Source organism: Drosophila navojoa, chromosome 5 (assembly GCF_054131105.1).
Source record: "Drosophila navojoa isolate 15081-1374.11 chromosome 5, UAZ_NAV_1.0, whole genome shotgun sequence".
NCBI classification, from domain to species: domain Eukaryota; kingdom Metazoa; phylum Arthropoda; class Insecta; order Diptera; family Drosophilidae; genus Drosophila; species Drosophila navojoa.
In genome coordinates, this window is record NC_142893.1 from 10,158,216 (window position 1) to 10,183,829 (window position 25,614).

Here is a 25,614-nt window from a genome sequence, read left to right on the forward strand (position 1 = left end):
AGAACTAAGGAAAGGTGAATACGAACTCAAAGCCCCAAAATTCGTTAGAAACATAGCAACCGTACGAATCCGTTCTATGGAAATCTATGGAACAGTGTCATAATTAGTTTACTTCGTCAGCTGAAACAACAAAATTGTTCAAAGTTTTTCTGTACTGTGTATTTGTTTTTTATTTTGTTTTTTGTTTTGTTCTAGAAAATAAAAAACAATGGTTAAATGCGACAAGGATCTAGCTGCAAGACTTATTGCGGAATTTTTAGGCAGTATGCTTGTGCAAAGCATCGGTTGCAGTTACAGTGGTTCGGTATATAGCCTGACAAGTCACGTTGCATACGCATTCACATGGGGAGGCTTAATAATCGTTGGAACTATGGCGTTTCGAATTGTATCCGGTGCTCATTTGAATCCAATAATCTCGCTTGCATCCATTATATTGAAAAATATTAAATGGGTAGATGGCCTACTGTATATGGCAATGCAATTAGCGGGCTCCTGTCTAGGCTACTGCATCGCTTATGCTATGTTCCGTGATCCGCACTTACACGCAAATTTCTGTGTTACGCATGTCCTGGCAGACCCATGGTGGAAGGCTTTGATTGTCGAATTTTATATAAGCGGTGCTTGGGTTCTAGCTTTCTGTTCATCGGTTCATGAAAGCCATGAGCAACCAGATGAGTCCGTATCATTGAAAATCGGGTTCGTTGTTATTTGCGCTACTTTCGTCGGGGTAAGCATATATATATATATGTATGAAAAATATGTATAATATATGACATATCTTGATTTTGTTAGACACAATATTCTCGGTCCTGCATGAATCCATTCCGATCTCTTTGGCCCGCTCTCTTTTACGGTTATTATAAGTATATCTTCATTTATCTGGCCATACCATTTGGGGCTTCTGTAGCGCTGGCCTTTGCTTGGCGTTACCTCTATTTGTTGAATGCTGACGAGACTGTCAGCGGACCTGGAGGACCCGACAAGGATTAATGACCTTCAACTGCAGTTTTCAAGCCAAAAAAGAACACAAAATCAAATTGTCAAATCGCTCCACCAAATGCAGATATTTAAATATTTATCATAAATTACTGAAGTTGTAATAAATTGGTGAAATCGTTTGGACACAGAGGTAACTCCATTTATTATTTTTTTTTTTTTTTTTGTCTAGACCATAAAAACTAGAATCATTCGTGCTATGAGCTCTGAATGATTGGGGGCATTAATGGTGATTGGATTGCAAGGATCAACTCCACCGGAAATCATTGTATCTAAAATTTCTGTATATTTTGTGAAATATCGGGCATCCAGAGTGGCGATCAGGCTGGAGGATTTTTGTTATTTACTACTCTTTGAGATATCCAAGATCTCCACATCAAAAAGAACCGCAGCTCCATTGATTAATAAATGAGCGTTCATCTAAGCAGCCGCCTAAAATATTTGCATTTTTTTATATATGTATCTAATTTAAGTATTCTAAATAGAATTAGAGTACATGGGCGTAGTGCAACGAGATGCTCGGCTTTGTACTTTTAAAGGGCCACGCCTATGCCAGCAGGTGGCGTATAGAAGAGGCACTGCATAGCCTCCTGGAGAGCACGCTGGCATGCTAAGGCGGACGTGAAGCCGCCAGCATTCTCCTGCGGCGTCTCGGGCCTTATATGTGAGACGTAGCCCATGGACTCGACTTCGGCAAGGGGCGGCGGAGTTGGACCTTCGGTGATGGGAATGTAAGGCTCGTATATAAAGATAGGACCCTCCTCCGATTTTGGTACTGGCAGTAGAGTTGGATCTGCTGTCTGACCAAACTTAATGCCTGTGGAGAATTCGTTTGCGGGCTTAGGAGGCGGCAACTGCTTCTCCTCCTCGCGCTGCTTTTCAGCCTTCTCGGCGAACTCGCTGACAATGGTGGCAGCGTCCTTGCCGCTGTACATGAGCTCCTCAATGAGGGCCTGCTTGTCACGAGCCTTTTTCTTTTTATGCTCGGTTTCCAGCTCTTCCAGCTCCTTCTTGCGCGACTCATCCTGCACGCGCTCCAGCTCCAGTAACTCTTCCAGGGCGCATTCGTCGCGGCCAACGCGTGTTTTATTGCGCTGAATTACCTCGCGGTTGTCCCGCTTATAGGCCTCGATGCGCTTGTTGGTCTCAATAATATCAATGTTGTTACACAGATTGTAAATTATATTTTCGATTTCTTCTAAATAATCATTATACTCCTCCAGCGTGGCAAAGTCCTCTTCGCGCTTGTTGTAGTCACGCAGAATGCGTCGTCTTATGTCCACCTCCTTCTCCACCATGGGATCTTCGAAGAGCTGTACACGAAAGTTGTTCCGCCGCAAGGGTACCATACATTCCGGACAAGCGCCGGAGCCCTTGAGGAAGAGCATATCCACACAAGATTCGCATAGCGTGTGACCGCAAACATTGACCATCAATTTTAGCGATGGATTCCGATATTTGGTGGTCTTGCACCGTGGACAGGCCTGCTCTTCCATCCTACTTCCGATCTTATAACAAAGTTTACTTTATATAGGTAATGGATATTAATGCCGGCCAATTGCAATGAATGACAAGTTATACTCGAAATGGCACCTACGAAATCAGCTTGTTTCGATAGCGATAAATCGTTAGCATACACCTCTGAAATATAAATTGTAAATTCATGGTCACCCCAAATCCAAATATATCGATACAACTCTCGATAGTTGAGGCGCGCATTTAAATGATAAAACGACATGCATGAATAAAACGAACTTTTAATTTTTTAACATTTTATTTTAAACAGCATACGCGGTAGTTGCTCACATTTAGAGTAGAATTTAAACATTGTTCTTTAATATACACGCATATATATACATATACATACATATGTATTATTTTTTTTTAATGATATATATATGCATTAAATAAGTATTTTAATAATTTACATCGATCAAAACCTTTTCTTATATGTACGTACGTAGGTTTCAGCAGCAATTTGTTGTGTTATTTCATTTTCCTTGTTTTCTTTTTATTTTTGAATTTATTTATATAAGTAGTTAAAAGCATTTCCAAGCAGATGCATAAACATTTGAAATCAATTAACATTTTACGCTGATTACTTGTTTTCGAAATTTGCGTGTGGTATTCCGTAATACTTGAGAAAAAGGTCGTATGTGTGGATGTGAGTGGGTGTGTGTGTATATGTATATAAGTGTGTGTGTTCTTGATATAAAAGCAGCACGTTTTGATATATATGAGAGTTACATATAAAATGCTATAGTGGGCTAATAGATTTAGGCTAACTTACGCGCTAAAATGTTGTTTGGGCTTACACAATGTATACAATCATCTTGAATGGACAAAAATAAAACAATTGATAGATTTACATACATTACATATACATATACATATACAGATTTATATATACGGATACGCACACACATATACGCGCTTACACAGATATCGGCGTATACGTATGTAAAGAAATCGACACGAAACCTAAAACAAGAAATGAATCAAAGGCGCGCTTTTTTCTCTGTATAGGCTCAACAAATTTTCGATTCAATTATAAATCGAATCACTGTAAATATCACAATTTAGTTAACACATACTATACAATGCATACAATTAAAATAAATTTTAACGGTCTGTCAATAACAATACATGTAGTGCTGCAACCATCTAACTAGTCGCAAGTTAAATAGTAATAAAAAAAAAATGAAAAGAAGAACATAACTCGTCGGGTCGGTTTGAAAAGTGTGGGGCAGCGAGCAGCGGGCAGCGGGCAGCTAAAGAGAGTTGGTAATACACAATTTGAAATGGTTATCAATCAGAAGCTAGCCCTGCAGTGCGGTAACCTCCTCCTCCAGCTCAGCGTCCACCTCATCAATCTTGGAGCCGCTGCAGCCGCGGCACTTGCAGCAAATGATGCACGGCGCAGCTAGCAGCAGCAGCGGCGATGCCACCAGCAGCAAAATGCCAAAGCCGGCAAATATCCCAATGACTTGAGCACGATGCCAGACGACAGAGGCGCGCGAGTGACCCAATTTATTCTTGCACGGTCCCTTGTCATAGTGGCGCAGCAGAAAGTCATCCTGCGAATAAGTGAATGCATTCATTAGCCTCAACAGACAACAGGCTGGTGTGGTGTACTCACATCGAGACTGGCCAGACAGTACCAGCAGAAGACGTGCTTGCACCGCTTGCACATCATCTGGGCGCAGCCCTCATCCTTTTCGATGGGCACCGCGCACATGGGGCAGCATTTGATGAGCTCGTTATCGAACGGTATGCCAATATCATCCTGGCCATCAGCAATCAGACGCCGTCCGAATTCCTCGCAGCTAATGTTTGGATGATACTGTGAAGGGAACAGAAATTCGATTAATTAATTGATTGCTGCAAGATTCGGCAGGTGCGCCCCAGGGAGTGAGCCAGAGCTGTGTAATTGCACAAACTTTTCATAGGCCGGGCACAGTCGTACTTACCGCCTTCTTGCAGAGAGCACAGAACTCATCCTTGCAGGATGGACAATGCACCGATATGGAGAGCAGTGGCTGAGCACCATCCTGTTGCGGTGTATAGCTCTGGGATGTGGATGGCGATTCATCCATTTGGCAGATCGCGCTGCCAGCCAGCCCAGTACCATTTGCACCATTTGCCGTGGCGGCCGCACCACCGGCTGTGGTTGCTGTGCCTGCTGATGAGCCCACCATGCAAATTGTCTCGCAGCCGGCACGTGGACACCAGGTGCGCGTTTTATCCAATTCGATTTCTGTAATCGAGAGAAAAGCGTTTGATAAATGATTGAGCAAGAGCAGCAGAGAGTGGGCTGGGAAAATTGGGCAGCAGCACGTACCTCGATTTAGGCGATAACGATGATGTTTCTTTAGCAAGTTCGTTGTGGTTAGGTTCGCGATTTCGGGCAGCGAAATGGCCCCCTGGGCGGGGCATTTGGCATCGGGGCAGGAGATCTCGTAGGCGCCTTCGTTTATCTCAAAGTCCACATAGGCGCGCATGCACTGCAAATCGAAGTGAAAATAAGTGGGGTTATTATTGATGGCGCAAAGTTTCATATAGTTGTTTTAGTTTCTACTCTACTCTTGTTGTTGTTGTTGATTGTTGTTGTTGTTGTTGTCGCAAAAACTAAACAATTTGGCAAGTTGCGCAGCTTAATCCGCTTTGAGCTGGCTCCAGCTCAATTCCATTAGCTCTATGGCAACCAGATACCACCCTTTTCACAGCTTCACATAGTGTGCGTGTGCGTGTGTGTGTGACCCTTGGGCAAAACTTTTGTCAAGGCATTTGGTAAATGCTGTTGCCTGCTTTTTGCATTGGCAGCCGCAAAAGTGTGGCTGTCAAAATTATTTCATTTTTAAGCACCCACAGCACAGCACAGCACACACACACACACACACACACACATCATACACATTGGCGTAGCCACAAACTTTCAGCAAGGACAAAATGCTCTGCGGAAGCTGTATAAATAAAGATTTAAAAACTTTGCCCGCCTCGACTCGGCTCGCTTGGTCGGCTCTGGGCTGCCCATCTGTCCCAAGTTCCATGTCCCTTACATATACACACACATACATATACATATTCTGCTTTAGCGCTGCTGCTCGGCCTTTTGCGCATTAAAGTAATGAAATTGCTAACGGTAAACGGAAATGGCTAAACGCTCTGGAATACCCTACAAATTAGAATGTCATGTGGCTGGAGCAAACAAATCTGAGCGAAGGTGCGAATGAAGAAATGAGTCTGAAATAATATAATATTAGCTTTGTGATAAGGTAAGGTAAGTGTATGTAATATAATTTGAAAAAATTGTAAAAGTTTGGCAAGAGTTTTGTTCAGTTTGTTCAGTTAAATATATTTAATTAAAATTATCGAAAAAATACTTTTACATTTTGTGTGCATATTTTAAATGTTTTTCTTTGCTTTAGCGTTGCATAAATATTATTATTTAATCAATTAAAAATAGTAGAAAAAAGTGTAGCATACATTTGTGCGTTGCGTTGCATTGCAATTGCATTGGAACTTGGAGCGAGCTAAGCAGCTTAATGGCATCAAGTGAAGTGCCGGCAACAATTTAATTTGCGTGCACTAAAAAATTACATAAAACGAAAGCCATTTGTTGCGGATTTTCCGCATTGACATTTTCCATAATGCAGGCAAAATGACAGCATTTTCTTTTTACGTTATTCTTTCTTTTTTTTTCTGTTTTTTTTCTGCTGCTGCAGCAGTCGCATCATATTTTTAATCGCGTCCATCAGTTCAAATCCCGTTCGCTTAATCCGCAAGCAGCTTGACGCTGGCCATGGAATTTACCTGGCCATCAGTCAGAGCCATGCCAGCGAGACTCTGCCTATGGCCACGCCTCAGCTCAGCTGGGAACCACAGCGGCAGTGGCAGCCACAGCCACAGCCGTGCCATAAGCTGCACAAAGCTTGCCGAAATGAATATGCAGCAGCAGCAACAACAACAACAATAGCAGCAACATCGGCAGCTGTTGCCACAATTTAGTGGCCTGCGGGCCAACAGTTGCAATTTATATGGAAAAGTGAGCCGCAGCCTTTTGGCTTGCAGCGCCAGCGACTATTTTTATTATTCCTACTAAATAGGGCCGCAAATAAATATGTTTTCATTCAAGCGCTTCATGAAAAAACACAGCAACGAAATTGCAATTAATTTTGCAGAGAATATATTACAAAATGGCAACAAACTAATAATAAATTAAGTTTAAATATACGAGTAGAAAATGGAAGAGAGAATTATTACCAATGGTTCACTTTAAATATTAATTTAAAATGTTTGTAAGACTTGTAAATGTTCATCTCAGTACTTAATTTATATACATATATTTTTTATTTATATATCTAAACTCTAGATGTATAGCATTTATATTTTAATTTATTATTCATTCAATTTTATTTTGATTTTTTATTGAAATTTTTTCTTTAAATAATTATTTATTTTTGATTTGTATATTAATTTTTCATACATTATTTTTAATACTCTATTCATAATTTAATTATGATACAAATTTCAATATACATATTTTGTAAATTTGAAGTTTACATTTACTTAATTAAATTTAATTTTTTCATATATTTTTTTTTATTAATTTTTATTAATTTTTTTAAAATTTAGAATCTATTTTAATATTAGATTTTTCTTTAAATAATTTCATTTAATATTATAAATATATATAAATATAACTATATATTTTATAAATATATATTTTAAAACTATATATGTTATAAATATATATATATATATTATATATATATATATATATGTTATAAATATATATAAATATATATTTTATGAATATATACATATTTTGTATTATTTATGTTTCTCAATCTTTAAATTTTTTTCTATAAATTTATTTATATTTTATATTATTTATATCGTATATCTTAATTAAATGCAAACAAAAATTCATTTTCAACAACGAAACCCAAAAAGGAAAGCTTATCAATATAGAAATCATTCAAATCGGCTTTTTACCCAGCCAATCTATTTGGGCCTAGACAATTTTCACCTTCTGGCTGACAAATAAAGGAAAAGTAAAAGTTAATTGGTGGCAAATTAAGCTGGCGAAACTCTCGGAGCGCCCCACTACGGCGTGCTGCTTTCTAAGTGAAATTGAGAGCATTTGACGTTGTTGCGGCAGGAGTCGGGCTGAGCTCATTTAATGTTCGGCCATTCAGTGGAGTCAAATTGTGGTGACGAGTGGTGCAAAAGGCTTTGGCGGGGACTCCTTGGCAACCTTTCGTCATGTCAACAGTTTTTGGAGCGCTCAATTGTGTGGGCCATTAAAAGCCAAATGCCACAATAAACGCACACACACACGCGAGCATGCACACGCACACGTATATGAAATATTAGTATTAATAACGGCACTTGGCGAATTTCCGTCAGTGCTCATAAAGCACTTTACGCAATGCCAGAGGAAGAAAGGCGAAGGGAAGTGCTTACAATATCTATAAAATGTCAGAGAGAGAGAGAGAGAGAGAGAGAGAGAGAGAGAGAGAGAGAGAGAGAGAGAGAGAGAGAGAGAGAGAGAGAGAGAGAGAGAGAGAGAGAGAGAGAGAGAGAGAGAGAGAGAGAGAGAGAGGAAGAGCGAGATAGATGCATAGCTAGCAAAGGGAATTGAAACGAAATAAACAAATAAAAATTGACAAAGTTAGCATTTGCATGAGGAACATTTTTTATCAGTGGCAGCCGCAGCAGCAGACGGCACAAACTTTTTGTCCCACTGCGGAGCTGTGTGTGTGTGTGCGTGTGTGTGTGCCCCACTGATATATGGTTTTTATTTAAAAGCCCCTCCTCTACATGCACGGCCACAGTTCATGGCTTTTTATCGCTCTGTTGCTGTTTGCGCGTCTGCCTCGATGCCATTTTATGACACATACAACATTTTCGGCAATAAAAATAACATTTGTTAACGCTTGTATTACATTTATACACACACGTATATATATATATATGAACAATTTAATATAAACAGGATAGAGAAATGTGCAGAATGTGAGCAGTGCACAAATTTATTAAGCTAAAAGCTAAGCCAGATGAAGAAGTAGAGTAGAAGAGAGCAAAAGAGAGTAAAGTAGAGTAGAGTAGAGTAGAAGAGAGTAGAGTAGACGAGAGTAGAGTAGAGTAGACGAGAGTAGAGTAGAGTAGAGTAGAGTAGAGTAGAGTAGAGTAAAGTAAATTTATTGATATATATTTGTTAATATATACATATATAGCTTGAGCTCTTGACATAAATAAATAGAAATAGAATCCAGGATAACTCTAAGCCCAAAGAATGTGTGGAATGCAGCTTAAGCATGACTCTGAAATGAACAGGTGTAAAAAGATGCACACACGCATGACGCACTGTAAACCTGACATGCAGGTGCATGATAAATATGACCTCTACAGTGACTGGCATTACTTTTCAGTTTAAATATTATTGCAAAATATTTTACTTTAAGTTCTGGATTATTTATTTTATTATTTTTTTTTCTATTTGCCATTGAGAGTTTTTCTTTAACATTATATTAAATGCCTTAATTGAGACATTCCAAAAAATACGCATTAATATAAAATTAAAATTATAATATTACAGCGAATTTGAACAACGACTTAACGTTTACAGTCTAAAAGCAGAAACAGGAATACAAAGAAATTCAAGTAAGCAAATTAATGTGGAAAATAGCTCAGTTGAATAGCGAAAGCTTTTGTTAAATTTTTTAATATACTTGAAGCATCAACAATACGAGCTCAGTGCGCTCTCTTAAGGCTTAACAATAATAAAAATACTTATGCAATAAATCCACTCTGCTCCAGGTTCACATTTGTTAAAGAATTGCGATTTTTACTGCGCTGAAGTTTCGCAATTTAAATTATTCACAGACCAGAAAGCAGACGGAACGACTGAAAAGGACTCGGCATAAAAGCTAAAGTTCAAATTAGCAGCAAATCGAAATATAATTTATGTTGGCATACTTTTAGCGACGAACATAAATAAAGCAAAAGTGTGAGTGTGTGTGTGTGTGTGTGTGTGTGTGCTGTTATACATTTATTTATGATGCGTTTAACGCGTCAAATCAGAGACGCAAATTGTTTGGGCCAGAGCATGTAGTAAATGTGGGTAATTGCAGGCACGTTAAGCTGCCCTGTGCCGGACATTAAAGGACCTTGCAAAGTCCTTGTCGATGCCGTCGTCTGACATGCATAAAAACCATAATGAATGCCCAGCAAATGATACGCACACACACACACACACACACGTAAACCTGGCTTCGATTGTATGCTGCAGCCAATTACCCACCCACACACACACACACACGTGGCGACACTATGTAGTTGCGTCCTGTTCGCTTTAATCTAACTCATTAGCAGCGACACTTTAATTAATATGCCCAGGCGACTCGCTCGAGCCATCAGCAGACGACGCGACGCATCATGTGACAGCAGCAGCATCAAAGTCCAGCAGAAAGTACCTATCTCTCTCTTACTTTCCCTCTCTCACTCCCTCCCTCACTCTCCCTCTCTCTCTCACTCTATGACCACCAAATGAATTGCTTACCATGCTCACCATAAATGCAAATTTATGACAATCATTACGTTAACGTCACGCTCACGTTAATGTTAACGCTTACGCCACTTTTACGTCAAGTTTTAATGCGCATTAAAATTCTTTTGCCAACTTGATTTAATTAGTGCGATTTGCACGTTACAGCATTTAGCCAGGCATTGATAAATCGAGCGAGCAAACTGACCAGAAGTCAACACTAAATGAATTAGCCGAAGGATGGGTAGAATGTAGAATGGTTTAAGCCATGTGATATCCACTATATATGTACATATATGATATGATTTATTTCTTTCTTAGGGTGAGCAGATGTTCTTGAAGTAAGTATAGAAAGCTAAAGTCTTTAAATAATATATAATTTAATCTCTTATACCAAAAACCTTAAATTAGCTTCAGCTGCTTTTGCTATAACCCTTATTTTACGTATTCTTAAGAATATTTTAAAAACCTCTTTCTCACTTTCAATAACATACAGGAGTATGCTCCATGTCTTCTTCTTCTTCTTTATCTGAAATTCTAGTTGCCTACATAAAATCGAGTATACCAAACTCTACCAAACCATTTTTCACTATGCATCTACCTCTCCACTCTTTACCCATTACATTCAACTTCACTGAACCATTATTTCACTTACTTTAGAGTAAGCTCACTAAAAATCTTTGGGAAATCAGCTTTTCTTAGTCCTCGGCAATCCCATTTCAGTTGCCATTTTTACTTTCACTTCGAATTCTTTACAAATATTTCCAGATCAGTGCGCTGCAAAATAGTTTATGCTCCAGCCGCCCCGTTGGCCCCGCCCAAAATCCATTGTGTGGCTGGCTGCTGTTGCTGTTGGTTTTATTGTTTTTGTTCTGTTTTTTTTTCGCTATACCTTGGAGGCTTTCAAGTCAATCCAATAAGCGACAGAAACAACAGGAGCTGACAGGCAACATTGTCCTCGGCGAGAGAATCCGCTTAGCTCGCGTTGCAATTGTTGTAACAGCAGCTCTCTGATTGAAAGCGAGCCATAACAAAAATACAACATTGTTGTTACAGTGTGTCTACACAGGTGTGTGTGTGTGTGAGAGAGAGATAAAACAAAGCGCTTGCCACACATATGTATGTTGCACGCCACAATCTGGTGGCAAGCTCTGCAAATTTAATGATGTTTCGCAGCAATCGAACCGCAGACAACGAAGAAGCGATTAAATACACTCAAGAGTAAACAGAGACAGAGAGAGAGAGAGAGAGAGGGAGAGACAGACATGAATAATGAAATGTCATAGAAGTGCTGGCTTCAAGGATGCGCAGGACCTTCGCCTGCATTTGAGCCATCTATCTGTGCAAGTTATTTGTGCAAAAATTGAATTTCAATTCGGTGCGCAATCGATCCGATTTCTTGCAACTGTTTGTGCACAAAAAATCCGCAGCTAGCTGCAATTTTTTATGTTTTAAGCGGCTTATTCAGCCTTTCATTTTGCTATTTACTTTCAAGGCGAACCGCAATATTATGCAATGCAAGCTGATTTATGCCAAGTACTTGGGATGAAATTTCAAATGGACAAAGAGCAAGACTCAGTGGAATATAAATGAGTTCTATATACATATATATGTCTGATGGAGAAACGTAGAATAAACATATTTTGGATATATAATATATAATAATTATACAAAATTAAGAAAGTGAGTCAGCTACATGTACTTTATTTCAAAGAACTTTTCTCTCTACAGAGCACAGCTTCTTAATATTTATACATCCAGCATGCTAAAATTTTGCTGAGAGTGCATTTTACTTTAGGGAGCCTTGCAGTTGGCACCTGCCCGATTGCATGGGGTTTGTAAAAATTCCCTTAGCAAATTTTAAAAGTCCCTTCAGCGTTGCCCTCAATGCATTGACAAGTGAAGTGGAGAGAGAGAGAGAAAGAGCGTAAGTAAAAGCAAACATATTTGAATCTCTTTTTAATGGGCATTGGGACATGTCTGAAAGAAGCGTATGCAGAACGTACAGTGAATACTGTGATGATGTACTGTCATGGTGAAACTTTGTATTACTCAATAGCTGACTCTTGCTTCAGCTAGCTCTGCTGTCTCTCTCTCTATCTCTCTCTCTCTCTCTCTCTCTCTCCCTCTCCATCTGCCTTTCACTCTCCTTTTCTCTCTTTTTTTTTGGCCATTTCATTTCGATTCACTTTTCTGGCCATTCGACGGCAGGCAGGCAGCAGCCATTAATTTCCGTTTAGTCGCTGCATCCGGTCTAGACGCAGCCTCGATATTGAGTCCACTGAAGAAATTTGCATTTGTTTTTATGCAAATTAACAGAATTTCGTGCAGCATGTTGAACGCATCAAATATTTGTATGCAAATTAGAGAAAACTCAATTGAATTGAATTGAATTGAATGGAGAAAGTCGTTAAATTGCATTTGTCCAACTACTTGAGTAATTGCAGATGCATTACAATTGTGCAATCAGCAGATAAATGTTATCCCAAGTGATGACAGCTCTTCCTCTTAAGAGGAAGCACAAAACACGTGTCACGGACAACACCCAATGCGATGTGAGTGTGTGTGCGTGTGTGTTTGTGTCGAGTATGTCTCTATTGCTTGTGGCAATTGCATTCGCTACTAGCGCCAAAAAGTCAAAAGTCATCAAGTCAAAGTTGTCGACGCATCGCATCGCATCGCATTGCGTGTTGCCAAAAGCTCTCAACTGTCTTTGAGCTGACACACACATGTACACACAGCTGCGCATCAGTGCTGCCAAGCTGAACAGCCATAAGTTGGATTGAGCATAAGAGTAAATTAATTGCTTTCAGTATTTTTTTCTACAAAATTCCTCAAAGACTTCTTTGAAGTATTTATTATTAGTATTTTCATTCTCCAAATATTTCCACTCAGTATTCTCTCTAAGTATTTCCTCACAGTATTTTCTATAAGCATTTTCTATAAGTATATTCTATAAGTATTTTCTATAAGTATTTTCTATAAGTATTCTCTCTCAGCATTTCCTCTCAGTATTTCCCTCCAAGTCTTTCGTCCAAGTATTCTCTGCAAGTCGTTAATACTTAGCTGAACGATCACACACTGCTGCACTGCACGACTGACTCCACGTAACAGGCCTGGGCAACTGAGGAAATGCTGTAGCTGCTGCCCTTTATATAGGGCAACTTCCACTCACACACTTAGACGCGCTCAAATGCTAAGCTAGGCGCCAGGTAGAGATCGTTGCAGTCGAAGTTTAAGTGACCAATGGGAAGACTCTCTGCTGCTGCAAGCACTCTAGCTTCGTTTTACTCGAATATACTCGAAGTGAGTACTGCTGCATACATATAGACGACTCTAACGATCTTCTGTGGCTCTACTCATTTCCTTGACAGATAGAGACAAACTGTGAGCAGAGGGGGCCAGCCAGAAAGAGAGAGGAGTGAGAGAGAGAGAGAGAGAGGGAGAGAGAGAGAGAGAGAGAGAGAGAGAGAGAGAGAGAGAGAGACAGAAAGAAATAGAGATACATGCACACATATGAAGATGTATATTATACATATATATATATATATATATATATATATATATATATATTAGATGGCATAGACAGCCATACTTCTATTCTATAGTTCTCTTAAGACTTCTCTTAAGGACTTCTGCAGGGCCTGCCTCAATTTCTGTCTATTTCATCCATTAATCAATTTAGCCGTAAATTGGCTAAACGGGCAACACTGCTGCGCATATAAGTCTTATGCACACACACTTGCACAATCTTTAGCGCGCCAAGGGAAATGTTCATTTTCACTTCAGAAAACAAGTAAAATTATATGAATATAAGCTAAATGAACCAAAGATACCCTGTAGAAAACATAATTTAGCTTAATTTTGATATATGCAAATTTTAATAAAGATTTATTATATTATTTTGTTTATATAGTCTATATAGGAGATATTTTAAATTAAGTAAATTCTGTTTTCAAGCTTGTTTCAATTTAAGCTTAAATCATATTTAATTTCTATTACAACAAAAGACAACTAATTTGTGTCTTTTGTACTTTCATTCAATTGCACTTGTTTTAAGAAAATTCCAGGGTATTAGATGTCAAAAGTTGCACTTGCAATTCAACTTTGTTGAGTGCAAAATTTAATTTAATGCCGAGCTCTTTCGCTGCTAAACGAACTAACATTTTAAATGCATTTTAATTGTGTCGAAGAAGTTGCTAACAAGCAGCGACACATGTGTGTCTGTGTGTGTGTGTGTGCACACATTTAAAACTCGTGAATTTAATATTAAAATAAAATAAAACCAAGAAAGATTCAACGTTGAACTGAACTGAAGCGTGAGTGAAATAGAGGTAAAAGCTAAAGCAAATAAAATTGAAATAAATAAACACAATGCACGGTTACAATATTTGAAAACCTGTGTGTGTGTAGGTGCGTGTGTAGGTGTGTAGTTCGTGTGTGTGTGTGTGCATATTTGACACGCCATGAAAATGAAAAATACGCGCAGCCAACCCTTCGGGCTATACGCTAAAGGTGTCAAAGTGTGTAAATGCAATTTGGCAGCTTTTATGCTGCTGCTGCTCCTGCTACTCCTGCTGCTGCTGCTCCTGCTACTCCTGCTGCTCCTGCTGCAATGTTTGACAGATTGTGTGACGCAAATTCAATTGCAGCAAAATATCAAATAACGCAATTGAATAACACAGCTGACCCCTGCTGGGTGCTTTGACGTCATTCAGCTGAGTTCAGCAGGAAAAAACTGTAGCATACTTTTCAGCGCATTTTTGCCAAAGGTTTTGCCTTTCATAAATCGTTGTTAGGGCAATTCCTTTAAATTGCTTTTTATGCAACATGTTGCGCATTGAAGCGTTGCAGCTGCAAACTATGGAGCAGAGAGAGAGGTATATCTCTATACAGTGGTATATATTGGCAGCTAAAGAGGCCTTCAAATGACTGAGAGGAGTAAGGTAGAAGGCAAAGATGAATGCACACCTGAAGAAGCCGTTGAGAAGCTTATTTGATATGAATAAATAATATATATAGACATATAGATGGATGTAGATATAGCTTTAAAGCTGCAATTTAATTTGAATAAGGAATTGTATAAATTATTTTCTTGATTGTAAACAAATCTTGTTTGTTGAATCAATTACAATATCGAATATTGTCGAGCAATTAAAATTTATATATATTTATTCACATATACACACCCACACACATATGCAGTAAAACGTGCCAGCACGTGCACATAACACAGCCGGAACCAAAAAAATATAAAAATGGCAACTTTTTCAATTTGAGCCAAGTCAAAGAGAGCTGCCACAAAAGTGCAGCCAAAGTCAAATATGTGGCAATGATATATACATAAATGCATGTATCCATGGCGGTTTTGTTGCGTTTGTATATGTGTGTGTGTGTATTGTCTATTTGCACATGACATACCAGCAGGCCCCCCATCCCCCCTCTTTCTCTCTCTCTCCGTTGGTGATAACGCCTCATATTTTGTTATAGTCGAAACTTTGCGCTCGCGAAACTTTTCGACTGTCGGACTATAAATACCAAAAATATTTCGAGCAGCAGCAGCAGCAGCAGGAGCAGCAGCAGGAGCAGCAGCAGGAGAAGCAGCAGGAGCAGCAGCAGCAGGAGCAGCAGCAGCAGCAGCAGCAGGAGCAGCAGTTGCCATAGCCCCCGCACACAGCCCACTAAGCACCTAACTACCCTCCTCCTCTTCTTCTTCTTCTTCTACTTCCAGTTGTAGCACACCCCCAACTATTGAAAAACTTTGTTGCGTTTCTGTTGCAATTCGCATTCGCAAAGTTTTTGCTTGTTTGCAACTTGTTTCTGGTTTCTTGAGCCGCATCAAGCCGCCCCCCAAACCAGCCCCAAGACTTGGGGGCTCTTCGCTGCCAACTACTAGCTAGCTGTCTAACGATCCCTCTCGCCCTCTCTCTTTCTAGCCAACTGCGCATGTCATCAAATATGAGCAGAACTATGCATTTCAAGTAATGCCAGGACATGCCGCTAAAAGTTTAGCGCAAAATAAGAAAAGAAGCGAATAGAAGAAAAAGAAATTGTTGTGCATCAAGGATTTTGCTTTATGCCATTTGAAGTTGCAATTTATGAGCGGAATGCAGAGTGTTGTTGCATGCAACGGCAGCGCAGCTGAGTCTGGCTAAGTGTGGCAACAACTTGCTGTCAGTGTCTCTCTTCTCTTCGAAGAATTCTAATAACAAGTTGACACTCAAATTATTCGACTACAAATTATATATATGAAAAAGTTTTAAAAGTGAAACTGAAAAGTCTCTATTTGAAATGAGGGCAATATGGTTAAAATAAATTTACAATCCATCTATAATAATCTTGATGTACTTTTTTCGGATATAAGATATTTAATATATTTCTGTTTCTGTACTGTTCTTTTTAATATTACATTCATTAATATATGTATTATATCCTAATTATTAAAAATCTCTGTAGATATCATATAATGTATATCTTTCGGTTATTCTCTCCTTATAAATATGAAATTGGATATATTTATTTAAATTTAATATTCTTTCTGAATTATTTATATTTTATATTTTAATAATATTTAATATTTAATATTTCACATTTTTTATTTTATATTTTATATTCTACATTTTATATTCTATATTTTATATTTTATATTTTATAAATTTTATATTTTATATATTTCATATTTAATATTCAATATTTTTTTTTTATATTTTATATTTTATAATTTATAATTTATCTTTTATATTTTATATTTTATATTTTATATTTTATATTTTATATTTTATATTTTATATTTTATATTTTATATTTTATATTTTATATTTTATAATTTATATTTTATATTATATATTTTATATTTTATATTTTATATTTTATATTTTAAATTTTAAATTTTATATTTATATTTATATATTTTTATTTTTATTTATTTATATATATTTATTTAACATTTCAGAAAGAACAGAAATATATTCAATATTTACATAAACCTAACTTTATCTGCTTCCATTATTATTATTGACATTCCCTATGCAAAACAAAGCAGAGAAAATTCCGGCACTACACCAAAAGGTGCAACCACTTGCAAACATTTCACTAATTAACAGTTTCAATAGCCCTAACACTAAACACACTGATTGTCTATCTGCACAGTTCAATTTCAACTTTGACTCCCTGCGGAGATAGTCAGTCGTCAGACGTATGGCATTGATAACTCACTTGATTATCTTCACACAATGAATTATGAGCTCACGTAAGCTTAATTAATCTCACAAAAACTGAAAACTCTGCTCGAAATGCTGCAGCAGAAGAGGGGGAGAGGGAGTGGAGGTTTAGAGTGAGCTGGCATATACAGGTATAAATTGAGCTAGGTAAGCTGAGCAGCAATTACAATTACAGCCAGCTGGATACAGACACCAAGGGACGGCACACTCTGTGCGATTGATTCTGTGGTTGGGTGAGCGGGCACCTGTCCAGCTGTCCAACTGTCCAACTGTCTGCCTTTATAGACATGTTCAACTGCACATCCGGCTGCAATATCCAAACAGCAAGCACTTCCGTAGCGGCTAGCCACAGACAAACACAAAGCAATGCAGATGCCAGATAGAGCTACGGCATATAGATATAGCTACAGATACAGTTATGCGGGTACATCTGCTGGATTGTTCAATAGACGAGCCAAGCTCAACTAATTTGCAATTGGCTCCTTCTCATGCTCTCTCTATCTCTCTCTCTCTCTGTCCATTTCAAGCCAATTGAATAAATATAAATAGCAAAAACAATTCATTAAAGCCAGCGAACTTTGCATAGCAAATGAGTCCAAAGTGCCGCTGTGAAAAGTTGTCAACGGAATTGTCAATTTTCCACACGTTAAATTTTGTACGCCAAATCGTGGCCAGAAATCACGTAACGCATTTTAATTTGAATTTGTTTGCTGTGTGTTGTCAAACTGAACGAGCAGCGGGGCTAACCCAAGAGGACAAAGACACTGGCAGAGGGCAGAGGGAAGAGGGAGGTGTGAAGTGGACAGAGGTGGGCGAGCTCTGCTCTCTTCTGTTCTGTTCTCTTTGGGTTGACGAGCAACAGCAGCAGCAGTGGCAGCGGCAGCGGAAATGACGCGCAAACAGCAAATGGCCGCCAACCGGAAATTGCTTTTGCTTGCAGCCCTTTCGAAGTGCTTTTCCATGTCCAGCACATTCGAATGGACTCGCTCCGAGAGCAACGACTCGCTGCTGCGCTGCAATGGAACGTCAACAAGTTCGGTTCATTTTTATTTGCTGGGTAGGTTGAAGTAAGGCTGGGGCTATTGTTTGTCATGTATACCCTGTAATTAGAAATGTTTAAGGAGTAACCAAGAGGGCCAAGTGGCAATCTCGCTGTAAGTCTTAATGTCGATATCAAGAAATCAAATATCATTTACATATATGTAGATCCAGAGTTTATCTCAGCTCATCTCGAGTAATTTTTAAGACTTTCTTCTCAATATATAAATTTACATATGTATAAAACCTTTTCAGCCTTTGCACGGGGTATCAGTCAGGCCAGCAGGCAACCTTTTTGGGTTTTGTCAAGTTGGACAACTTGGGTCATTACGTATGTACCGCGAGGCGGGCGTCAGTTGAAGGCCATTTGGTGCGACGTTTCTCGCGCCCGCCACAGCCGTAAACATTTGCATTTTATACGGACAACGCGAGCTCAACCCGGATAAATGAAGAAGAAACCTCAGTGCGCTGTGGTGTATGCCGGTCACGTGCTTCACTTACACGCAAAGCAGCCGACATTTGACGTTTGTTTTGCCCGTCATTTTCAACTAAATATATATACATACATATATATATATATATTTGTTGACTACAATTACGGTCGACGGGTGGCACTGCGATTGCGATTGCGACACAGAGACTACGCCGGAATGTCTTGCTCCTAAGCCAGTTCCAGCAGTTCATGCCGTAAATTGTCGCGGGCTTTGGGGGCCTCCGCGGGCGGCCTGACCAATTTCCAGCTTGGGGGCGGAGCGGCAGAAGGCATTTAAATGTTTTCGCCAAAGTAAATATAAATAAAATACTTTAGATTCTGCCTCTATCTCCCGCCCTTCTCTCTCCCTCTCTCTCTCTCTCTCTATCACGACGTCTGCTTCCACATAAATTGGCCAGCTAATGCTCAGGCGATTGTTTGTTTATGCTTCGTGGCTTAACTCAAAAATAAATGTGCTGCAATATGACTTTGTTACTTCCAGTAGTTCCGATGTGTTTGGCCAATTTCAATTCGGGTTCACTCGTAAATTGAGAAACGGGATAAATAGAGAGACTCTTAAAGTGTGAGTTTTATAGCGGAACTTGGTAAAACTGAGCGTATGCTTAACATGCTTGAGTTGGGAAAATCGTTGAATGGATAATATTCAATTTGTATATGTGAAAACTAGTCCTGAGGTTTGACTGTGTTTTTATTAAACTCTTAAGCCATTGAGTTTCTGAAAATATATGTGGAAGGCAGTGGAGGGCGTTGAGAGCCACATAAGGTATACAAAATTTTTGATTAGGCACGCTAAGCCAGTCTACCTGAATATTTATGGACTAGGAATCTGAAATTTGTATTACATATTCCTGCATAGCATATGAAGTACAAGTATTTTATAGTCAGGTATTATTAGTTTATCTTATCTACTCTATTATAAGTAAATGCCAGAAATCTCTATATCACTTAGAGTATATATGTATAGTTTTCTATTTAACTATCTTATACAAGCTCTTCATTTTTTCCTCTTTAGTTGCACGTCTAAATTATTTTAGTCAGACTTTAAACTTCGTTAACGTAGTTGAAGCGCTTGAATTAAATTTCTTTTTAGCACATATCATCAGCTCTTTTCTTGCGCGTTTATTTATTTATTTTTATTTTTTTCGTTTTTGTTTAGTATTTTCTTTTAGCTGCTCATTTTACCAGTTTTTTGTTTTTCTTTGTGCCTTTGAGTGCAAATTGAGATGCGAGCAAGTTGCAGTGCAGCAATTGCTGAGCCAACTCTTTGACTTTGTGCTTGGTCATTGCTTGTAGAAAGCAGAGAGAGAGAGAGAGAGAGAGAGAGGGAGAGAGAGAGAGGGAGTGAGAGAGAGGGAGAGAGAGAGAGAGAGAGAGATAGAGAGAGAAAGAGAGGGAGAGAGACAGAGAGAGAGAGAGAAAGAGAGCTAATGCTTTATGCCATGTTCTATAAATACTTAATGTGAATTTAGGGTATATATAGCATGAGGAATAGCAGCAGACATTATAAAAATTTTATTATCTTATTATTTTATATCTCATTATTTTATATATAATTTATTTTATATTTATTTTATTTTATATTTATTTTATTATCATTATTTATTTTATTATTATTTTTTATTTTATTATTATTATTTACTTTATTATTATTTATTTTATTATTATTATTTATTTTATTATTATTATTTATTTTATTATTATTTTTTATTTCATTATCATTATTTATTTTATTATTATTTTTTATTTTATTATGATTTATTTTACTATTATTATTTATTTTATTTCTCATTATTTTGTATATACTTCATTTTATATTAAATTTATAATTTATTTTATATATGCTTTATTTCATATATTATTATTCATTATTCCCTGCTAGGGTATCTAAGCTCTCCACAAACTAAAGAATTATTTTTTGCTCACTTTTAATTGCACGCTTTTGGTCTTTCATTTTTTTTTTTTTAGAACTTTTGGTGCGTCATTCAAAAGGATGCCACAGCTGACCAACGTGTGTGCTGCTTTTGTTGTTGTGTTTATGTGGCTTGCAGCTCAGCGTAGAAAATACAAATTGCTGCGGCATTTAATGAAAAGCGAAACGCAAAGCGACAAACAAATTGCAAAATGAGCGCAGCTTAACAAATAGATGAATGCAGGCCAAATGGCATGTGTGTGTGTAGGTGTAGGTGTGTGTGGGTGTGAGTGCATGTTTGGGTGTGCCACTGAGCTAAAATGTCAAAGGTTTAAAGCCAAGACATTGTGTATACTTACACACACACACACATGCACACACACTCACACAAACACACATGCACGTAGAGACAGAAGGCGTCGCATAAATTTCAATAAGTTGCCTACTTTGCGAGGCGCCGCTGCATTAAACAAGAGTTGCTTGTGCATGTGTGTGTGTGTGTGTGGGTGTGCATATGTGTGGGTGTCTTCTAAATTCAGGTCACTTTAGTAGTCAGCTGCGAGTCAGCCTTTTGTGCAACGTCTCAAGCAGCTTTCAGCTTTCTAGCAGCAGCTCCCATAGCTGGCAACGTTTTATTGCGTATACGTAACGTTAAGTATACGCCATGTTATGTGCAACAATTTTTTAAAGGCAACCACACACACACACACACACGCACTCTAATGAACGCTAAGTGCACGCGTTTGCATTGAATATGATTTGGCACTTGACGTATAAAAACAAGCTGAGGGGAAAACTAAAAGTCTGCCAGGGCAAAGTTTAAAGCTCAACATGTTTTTAGTAGCTGCTGCTGTTGGGGCTGCCCCTCATCAGAGCTGGCTCCCTGTATTCGTTGGAGCATGTTTAATAAGCAACGCCATTTTTCATGCGCAGTCAACGGAGCAGCAGCTACAACCCACACAGCTGCCCGAGCAGATGACGAGCACCACAGAGCAGCACATCAAGTGTGTTTTTCTACACGCTATGCAAAATGTTGGTGCAGGACTCAAGTCAGAAGACAAAAAGGGGCCACGATTAAGCATCAAGCATAAGAAAATCCATTTACTCAATTTACAAGCGAACAATCGAACAGATGATTAGGCAAACATAAATTCAAAGAAATAAACAGCAAATGAAATGGAAATATAAAACCCGAGCTGCAAATCTTCTGCAGAAAATGCCAAAAATTAATAAAGGCTCGAATGTCAATGGGAAATAGATTGCAGAAATATTTTGGGGCATGAAAACACATGAAAAATTGCAAGAAACAATAAAGAAATAAGTATTTCCTCAAAATATACTATATATATTTATGCAATAAAGCAACAAATAGAAGACAATAAATCTAAAACGTAATGCATTTTGAAACGATTTATGGTTTTTATTGCTTTGCCAACTCATCAATAAAAATTGCGAATTTTTCAGGCAAAGGCAAAATAAATACAAGAAAATATCATATTTCTTATGTTTATGGCATTGAGGATTATGAAATTCAAAATAAAATTCAGACGTTCAATAAAAATATTGTCTTGGAAATGTGAGTAGTGATGCATGGGTATAAATATAATATAAATTATTTATTTACTTAATTTATTTGCATTCTTTACCATAGCTCACAAATAACTGTTGACCATTTCTCGATGTCTGCAAATAATCATTTCTGACTTACATTTAAAGAAAAAACTCTGTTGCCTCGGTTCTGTAACGACTTCGTTTGCGAGCGGGTTTTTCCGCTCTTGACTTCTTTCCAACTATTCGAGTTGAGTTTAGAGATATCGTACGTGAATTGAGTATGAGAAGGGGAATGTCTATGTGTTTACATTGACCCTTTGAGCTAAAGCTCTTGAACGAGTGTCTATAGTGTCGCTGTCTGAACGATGTTCGCTAAACTAAAGAATAGTTGAACTCAATGCGCTGAGAGCCAGCACGAAAAGAACTGAAGGCTTTTACTGAGAGCGAGAGCTATGAGATATAGGTATGATAAAGGATTACTCTGACTATATCGACTGAGATATGATAACAGATTTCTCTATATTGTAAGTCATACTATATGTACTGTATTTTCTGTCATATATCTAAACATTTCTCCTACTATATTAGCTCTGAGCAACAGCCTTAGTATATATGCTCTACTCTGTGTAATCTACTCATTTAGTTCCTTTTCTACATTTTTGTTTCGATTGCTGCACTCAAACTAGAAGCTATACAAGATTCCATCTCCTATATTATCACCCATACTCATACTACTCAGGACTGCAAATCTTTTAATGTATTGTCTTTCTGCAATATTAGCATTTATCATATGCTCTTACTCTGTGGCATGCATCCTTAGATATATACTTTTGTTTAAGCTTTATTCGTATAGTCTCTTCTATCTCTCTCTCTCTCTCTCTCTCTCTCTCCCTCTCTACATGATATCAACTTCAACATCAGTTATTTACTCTTTAATAACATTACTCTAATCGCATTCCTTTTCCATTCAGTCCAACTGGCAACTGGGCAAAACATCCTTATCCATTTGCTTTGGCTGTATACATACATGTATGTATGTGTATGTGTATGTGAATTATGATGATGCTGCACAAAAGTGACATGCCATTCCATATCATATACGAAGCATCTACATATTTTTATGCTGCTCTAGACGAATTTGTTGTTGTTGCTGTTTTTTTTTATTTATTTTTGTGGTGCTCTGCGACTAGTTTTGGTTACGCTGGACTGCGGTGGGGCGAGCCATGTGTGGCGGCTCAAACGAATTTGTCAACTCAGTGAATCATAAACAAGCGCAGTTATACATATATATGTATATGTATATGTATATATGCTGCGCGACATCGTTCAGCCAGACTATGGGATAAACAAATAAACAACCATAAAAACAACTGACATCGAAACGAATGTAAAAATTGTGTTTGCATTGGAATTTGCGCGTGTAGATTTTCAATTAAGCGCCGGCAGCAGGAAGCCGGCAGCCGGCAGCAGGCAACGCTGCGTATGTGCAATGCCAGCACTTTTTCAGCTTTAAGGAGTTTGAGCTGAATATGCGAACTGCATGCACAGCAGACGCTCACAGTTTCGGGGTGACAAATGCCAGCGGACAAACGACACCCACAACAGCAGGAGTGGGAGAGAGAGAGAGAGAGAGGGCGTAGAGATTGGGCGCTGTAAGAGCTGTGACATTTGTTAGCATTAGGCACGTAGCTAAAACCGGGCCAGCGCCGAGTCCAAGTTGGAGGCTGAGTCATAGAGCAGCAGCAACAGCAGCAGGAGCAGGAGCAGCAGCAGCAGCAGCAGCAGTCAGCAGGACGTGTCGGAAGGAGGAGCACGTAGTGCCAGTGGACATGTTTGAGCGGCAACTGTAGACAGTTTCACGTCTACTTAAGTGTGTGTGTGTGTGTGTCTCTCTCTCTCTCTCTGTCTCTCTCTCTCTCTCTCTGTCTGTGTGTGTTTGCGTTTGCAATAAATTTTACCTGCACATAAACAACTAGCGCAGCAGCAGAGGCAACAACAAAAACAACAACCTGCAGACTTATTTAGTGCAGCAGTCAAGAAAAACTTTATTTTTTTATCTAAATACCCTGAGGGGCAGCATTATAATTTGTTCATGCAGCTTGTTTCAGCTTAAAAAGCAATAAAGCTTAACGCCGTTGCTATGACTGAAAATTCAGAGTTATTTCAAAACAGTTTGAGCGGGACGAACATATTTTAATAGAGTTAGTTAATGCGACATTTAAATTTAGGGATAGATGTAATTAACATATTTAAAATAATATTTTACTTTAATTTATGTAGATTTTAGTCTGGATTTTTAGAGGAGTTAAGATATGAGAAGTTAATTTCTTATGGAGTTTAACTAAGGTTACAAAATTTATAATTTTAAAAATATAAAAAAAAGAAATTAATAATTAATTAAAAAAATGAAAAAATAAATTAATAAATAATAAAACCAAAAATTTATAAAAAAAAAAAAACAAAGAGCTTTTATTGTTTAATGGATTTGTTTTTGCTTTATCCTTTTTTTTTTTATTTTTTTTTTTATTTTATTTTTTTTTAAGGGGAGACCCAACAGTTTTTAAATATTGGGTTCTTAATATACATTTAATTTTTAATTTTTTATTTGCTTGTAGTCCAAGCTTTCTCTCCTCAAATTAAAAACAAATAAAATAAATAAATAAATTTGAATGCCTAAAATAGTTCGTACGCCCTAAAGATCAAATAGAGCATTTAATCTTCGACTCCGCGTGGCTAAATAATTATATTTATTTGCTCATTCGGCTGAATTCGCACTTGTTTTTACTCGAAGCATTCTTACGTGTGAATTACGTTTAATTTATTTATGTGGAGCAGCGAAAACAGAAGTAGACGAAAAAATGGACAGGTGAAATTATGTTCTGTATAAGACACTGGAAATTAAATTCAGGCGTGGCAAGTGCGGCGTGTGGCATGTGGCAAGCAGTTCGAAATCATTGCAAGCTTCACTTTTGGCGCTGATTCAATTATTTAAAATGCTGCATGCAATTTTGTGCAGCAAAACTACTCAAGGGAAGCAGCCCCCACCGTGCCCCCCTTCGCCCACACAGCCCTAAAATGTAATTTGTTGCTACACGCTGCATATTTGTATAAAGTGATGCGGCACACACACACATACACACACACACACAGACAGAGAAGCAGCCGAGCTGCCTGCAAAAAGCATTTACCCGAATTACTTTAACCTGAGCAACATCAACAGCAGCAGCAGCAACAGCAGCAGCAGCAACAGCAATAGCAACAGCAGCAGCAACAGCTGCTGCATTAACCCTTTAATGGAACTGAACGAAATTTTCATATTTAAAAAGTCAAATTTTTTATGCAAATTGAAATTGCA

The 25,614-nt window shown here is 38.0% G+C and overlaps 3 protein-coding genes across 4 annotated transcripts in view; 1 reads left to right on the top strand and 2 right to left on the bottom strand.

Moving 5' to 3' along the window:
- Positions 1–130: 130 nt before the first annotated feature.
- On the top strand, positions 131–1,109 carry LOC108652751 (uncharacterized). Its single transcript, XM_018102947.3, has 2 exons — positions 131–727; positions 793–1,109. The coding sequence occupies exons 1-2, from the start codon at positions 209–211 to the stop codon at positions 988–990; spliced, it is 717 nt and encodes a 238-aa protein (XP_017958436.1). The 5' UTR covers positions 131–208; the 3' UTR covers positions 991–1,109.
- Mat1 (CDK-activating kinase assembly factor) lies at positions 950–2,619 on the bottom strand. The gene has a single exon (XM_030384351.2). It carries the CDS (start codon positions 2,490–2,492, stop codon positions 1,530–1,532), a length of 963 nt encoding a protein of 320 aa, XP_030240211.1. The 5' UTR covers positions 2,493–2,619; the 3' UTR covers positions 950–1,529.
- Positions 2,620–2,751: 132 nt separating this feature from the next.
- Positions 2,752–25,614, bottom strand: part of LOC108654604 (uncharacterized) — a 99,324-nt gene continuing 76,461 nt past the window's right edge. For both annotated transcript variants that reach the window (XM_089260720.1, XM_030384349.2), the window contains 4 exons: positions 4,838–5,000; positions 4,467–4,753; positions 4,136–4,339; positions 2,752–4,073 (listed from right to left, as the gene is read on the bottom strand). In XM_089260720.1, the coding sequence (XP_089116846.1) occupies positions 3,816–4,073; positions 4,136–4,339; positions 4,467–4,753; positions 4,838–5,000 (912 nt within the window). In that variant the 3' untranslated portion in view covers positions 2,752–3,815. The remainder of the gene's footprint in view (positions 4,074–4,135; positions 4,340–4,466; positions 4,754–4,837; positions 5,001–25,614) is intronic.

What these genes read in the sequence shown, in the direction of transcription:
- LOC108652751 (XM_018102947.3), top strand. Translation starts at nt 209, where the DNA reads ATGGTTAAATGCGACAAGGATCTAGCTGCAAGACTTATTGCGGAATTT. An exon ending in TTTGCGCTACTTTCGTCGGG is followed by an intron (nt 728 to 792) that starts GTAAGCATATAT and finishes TGATTTTGTTAG; the next exon opens with ACACAATATTCTCGGTCCTG.
- Mat1 (XM_030384351.2), bottom strand. Translation starts at nt 2,492, where the DNA reads ATGGAAGAGCAGGCCTGTCCACGGTGCAAGACCACCAAATATCGGAAT.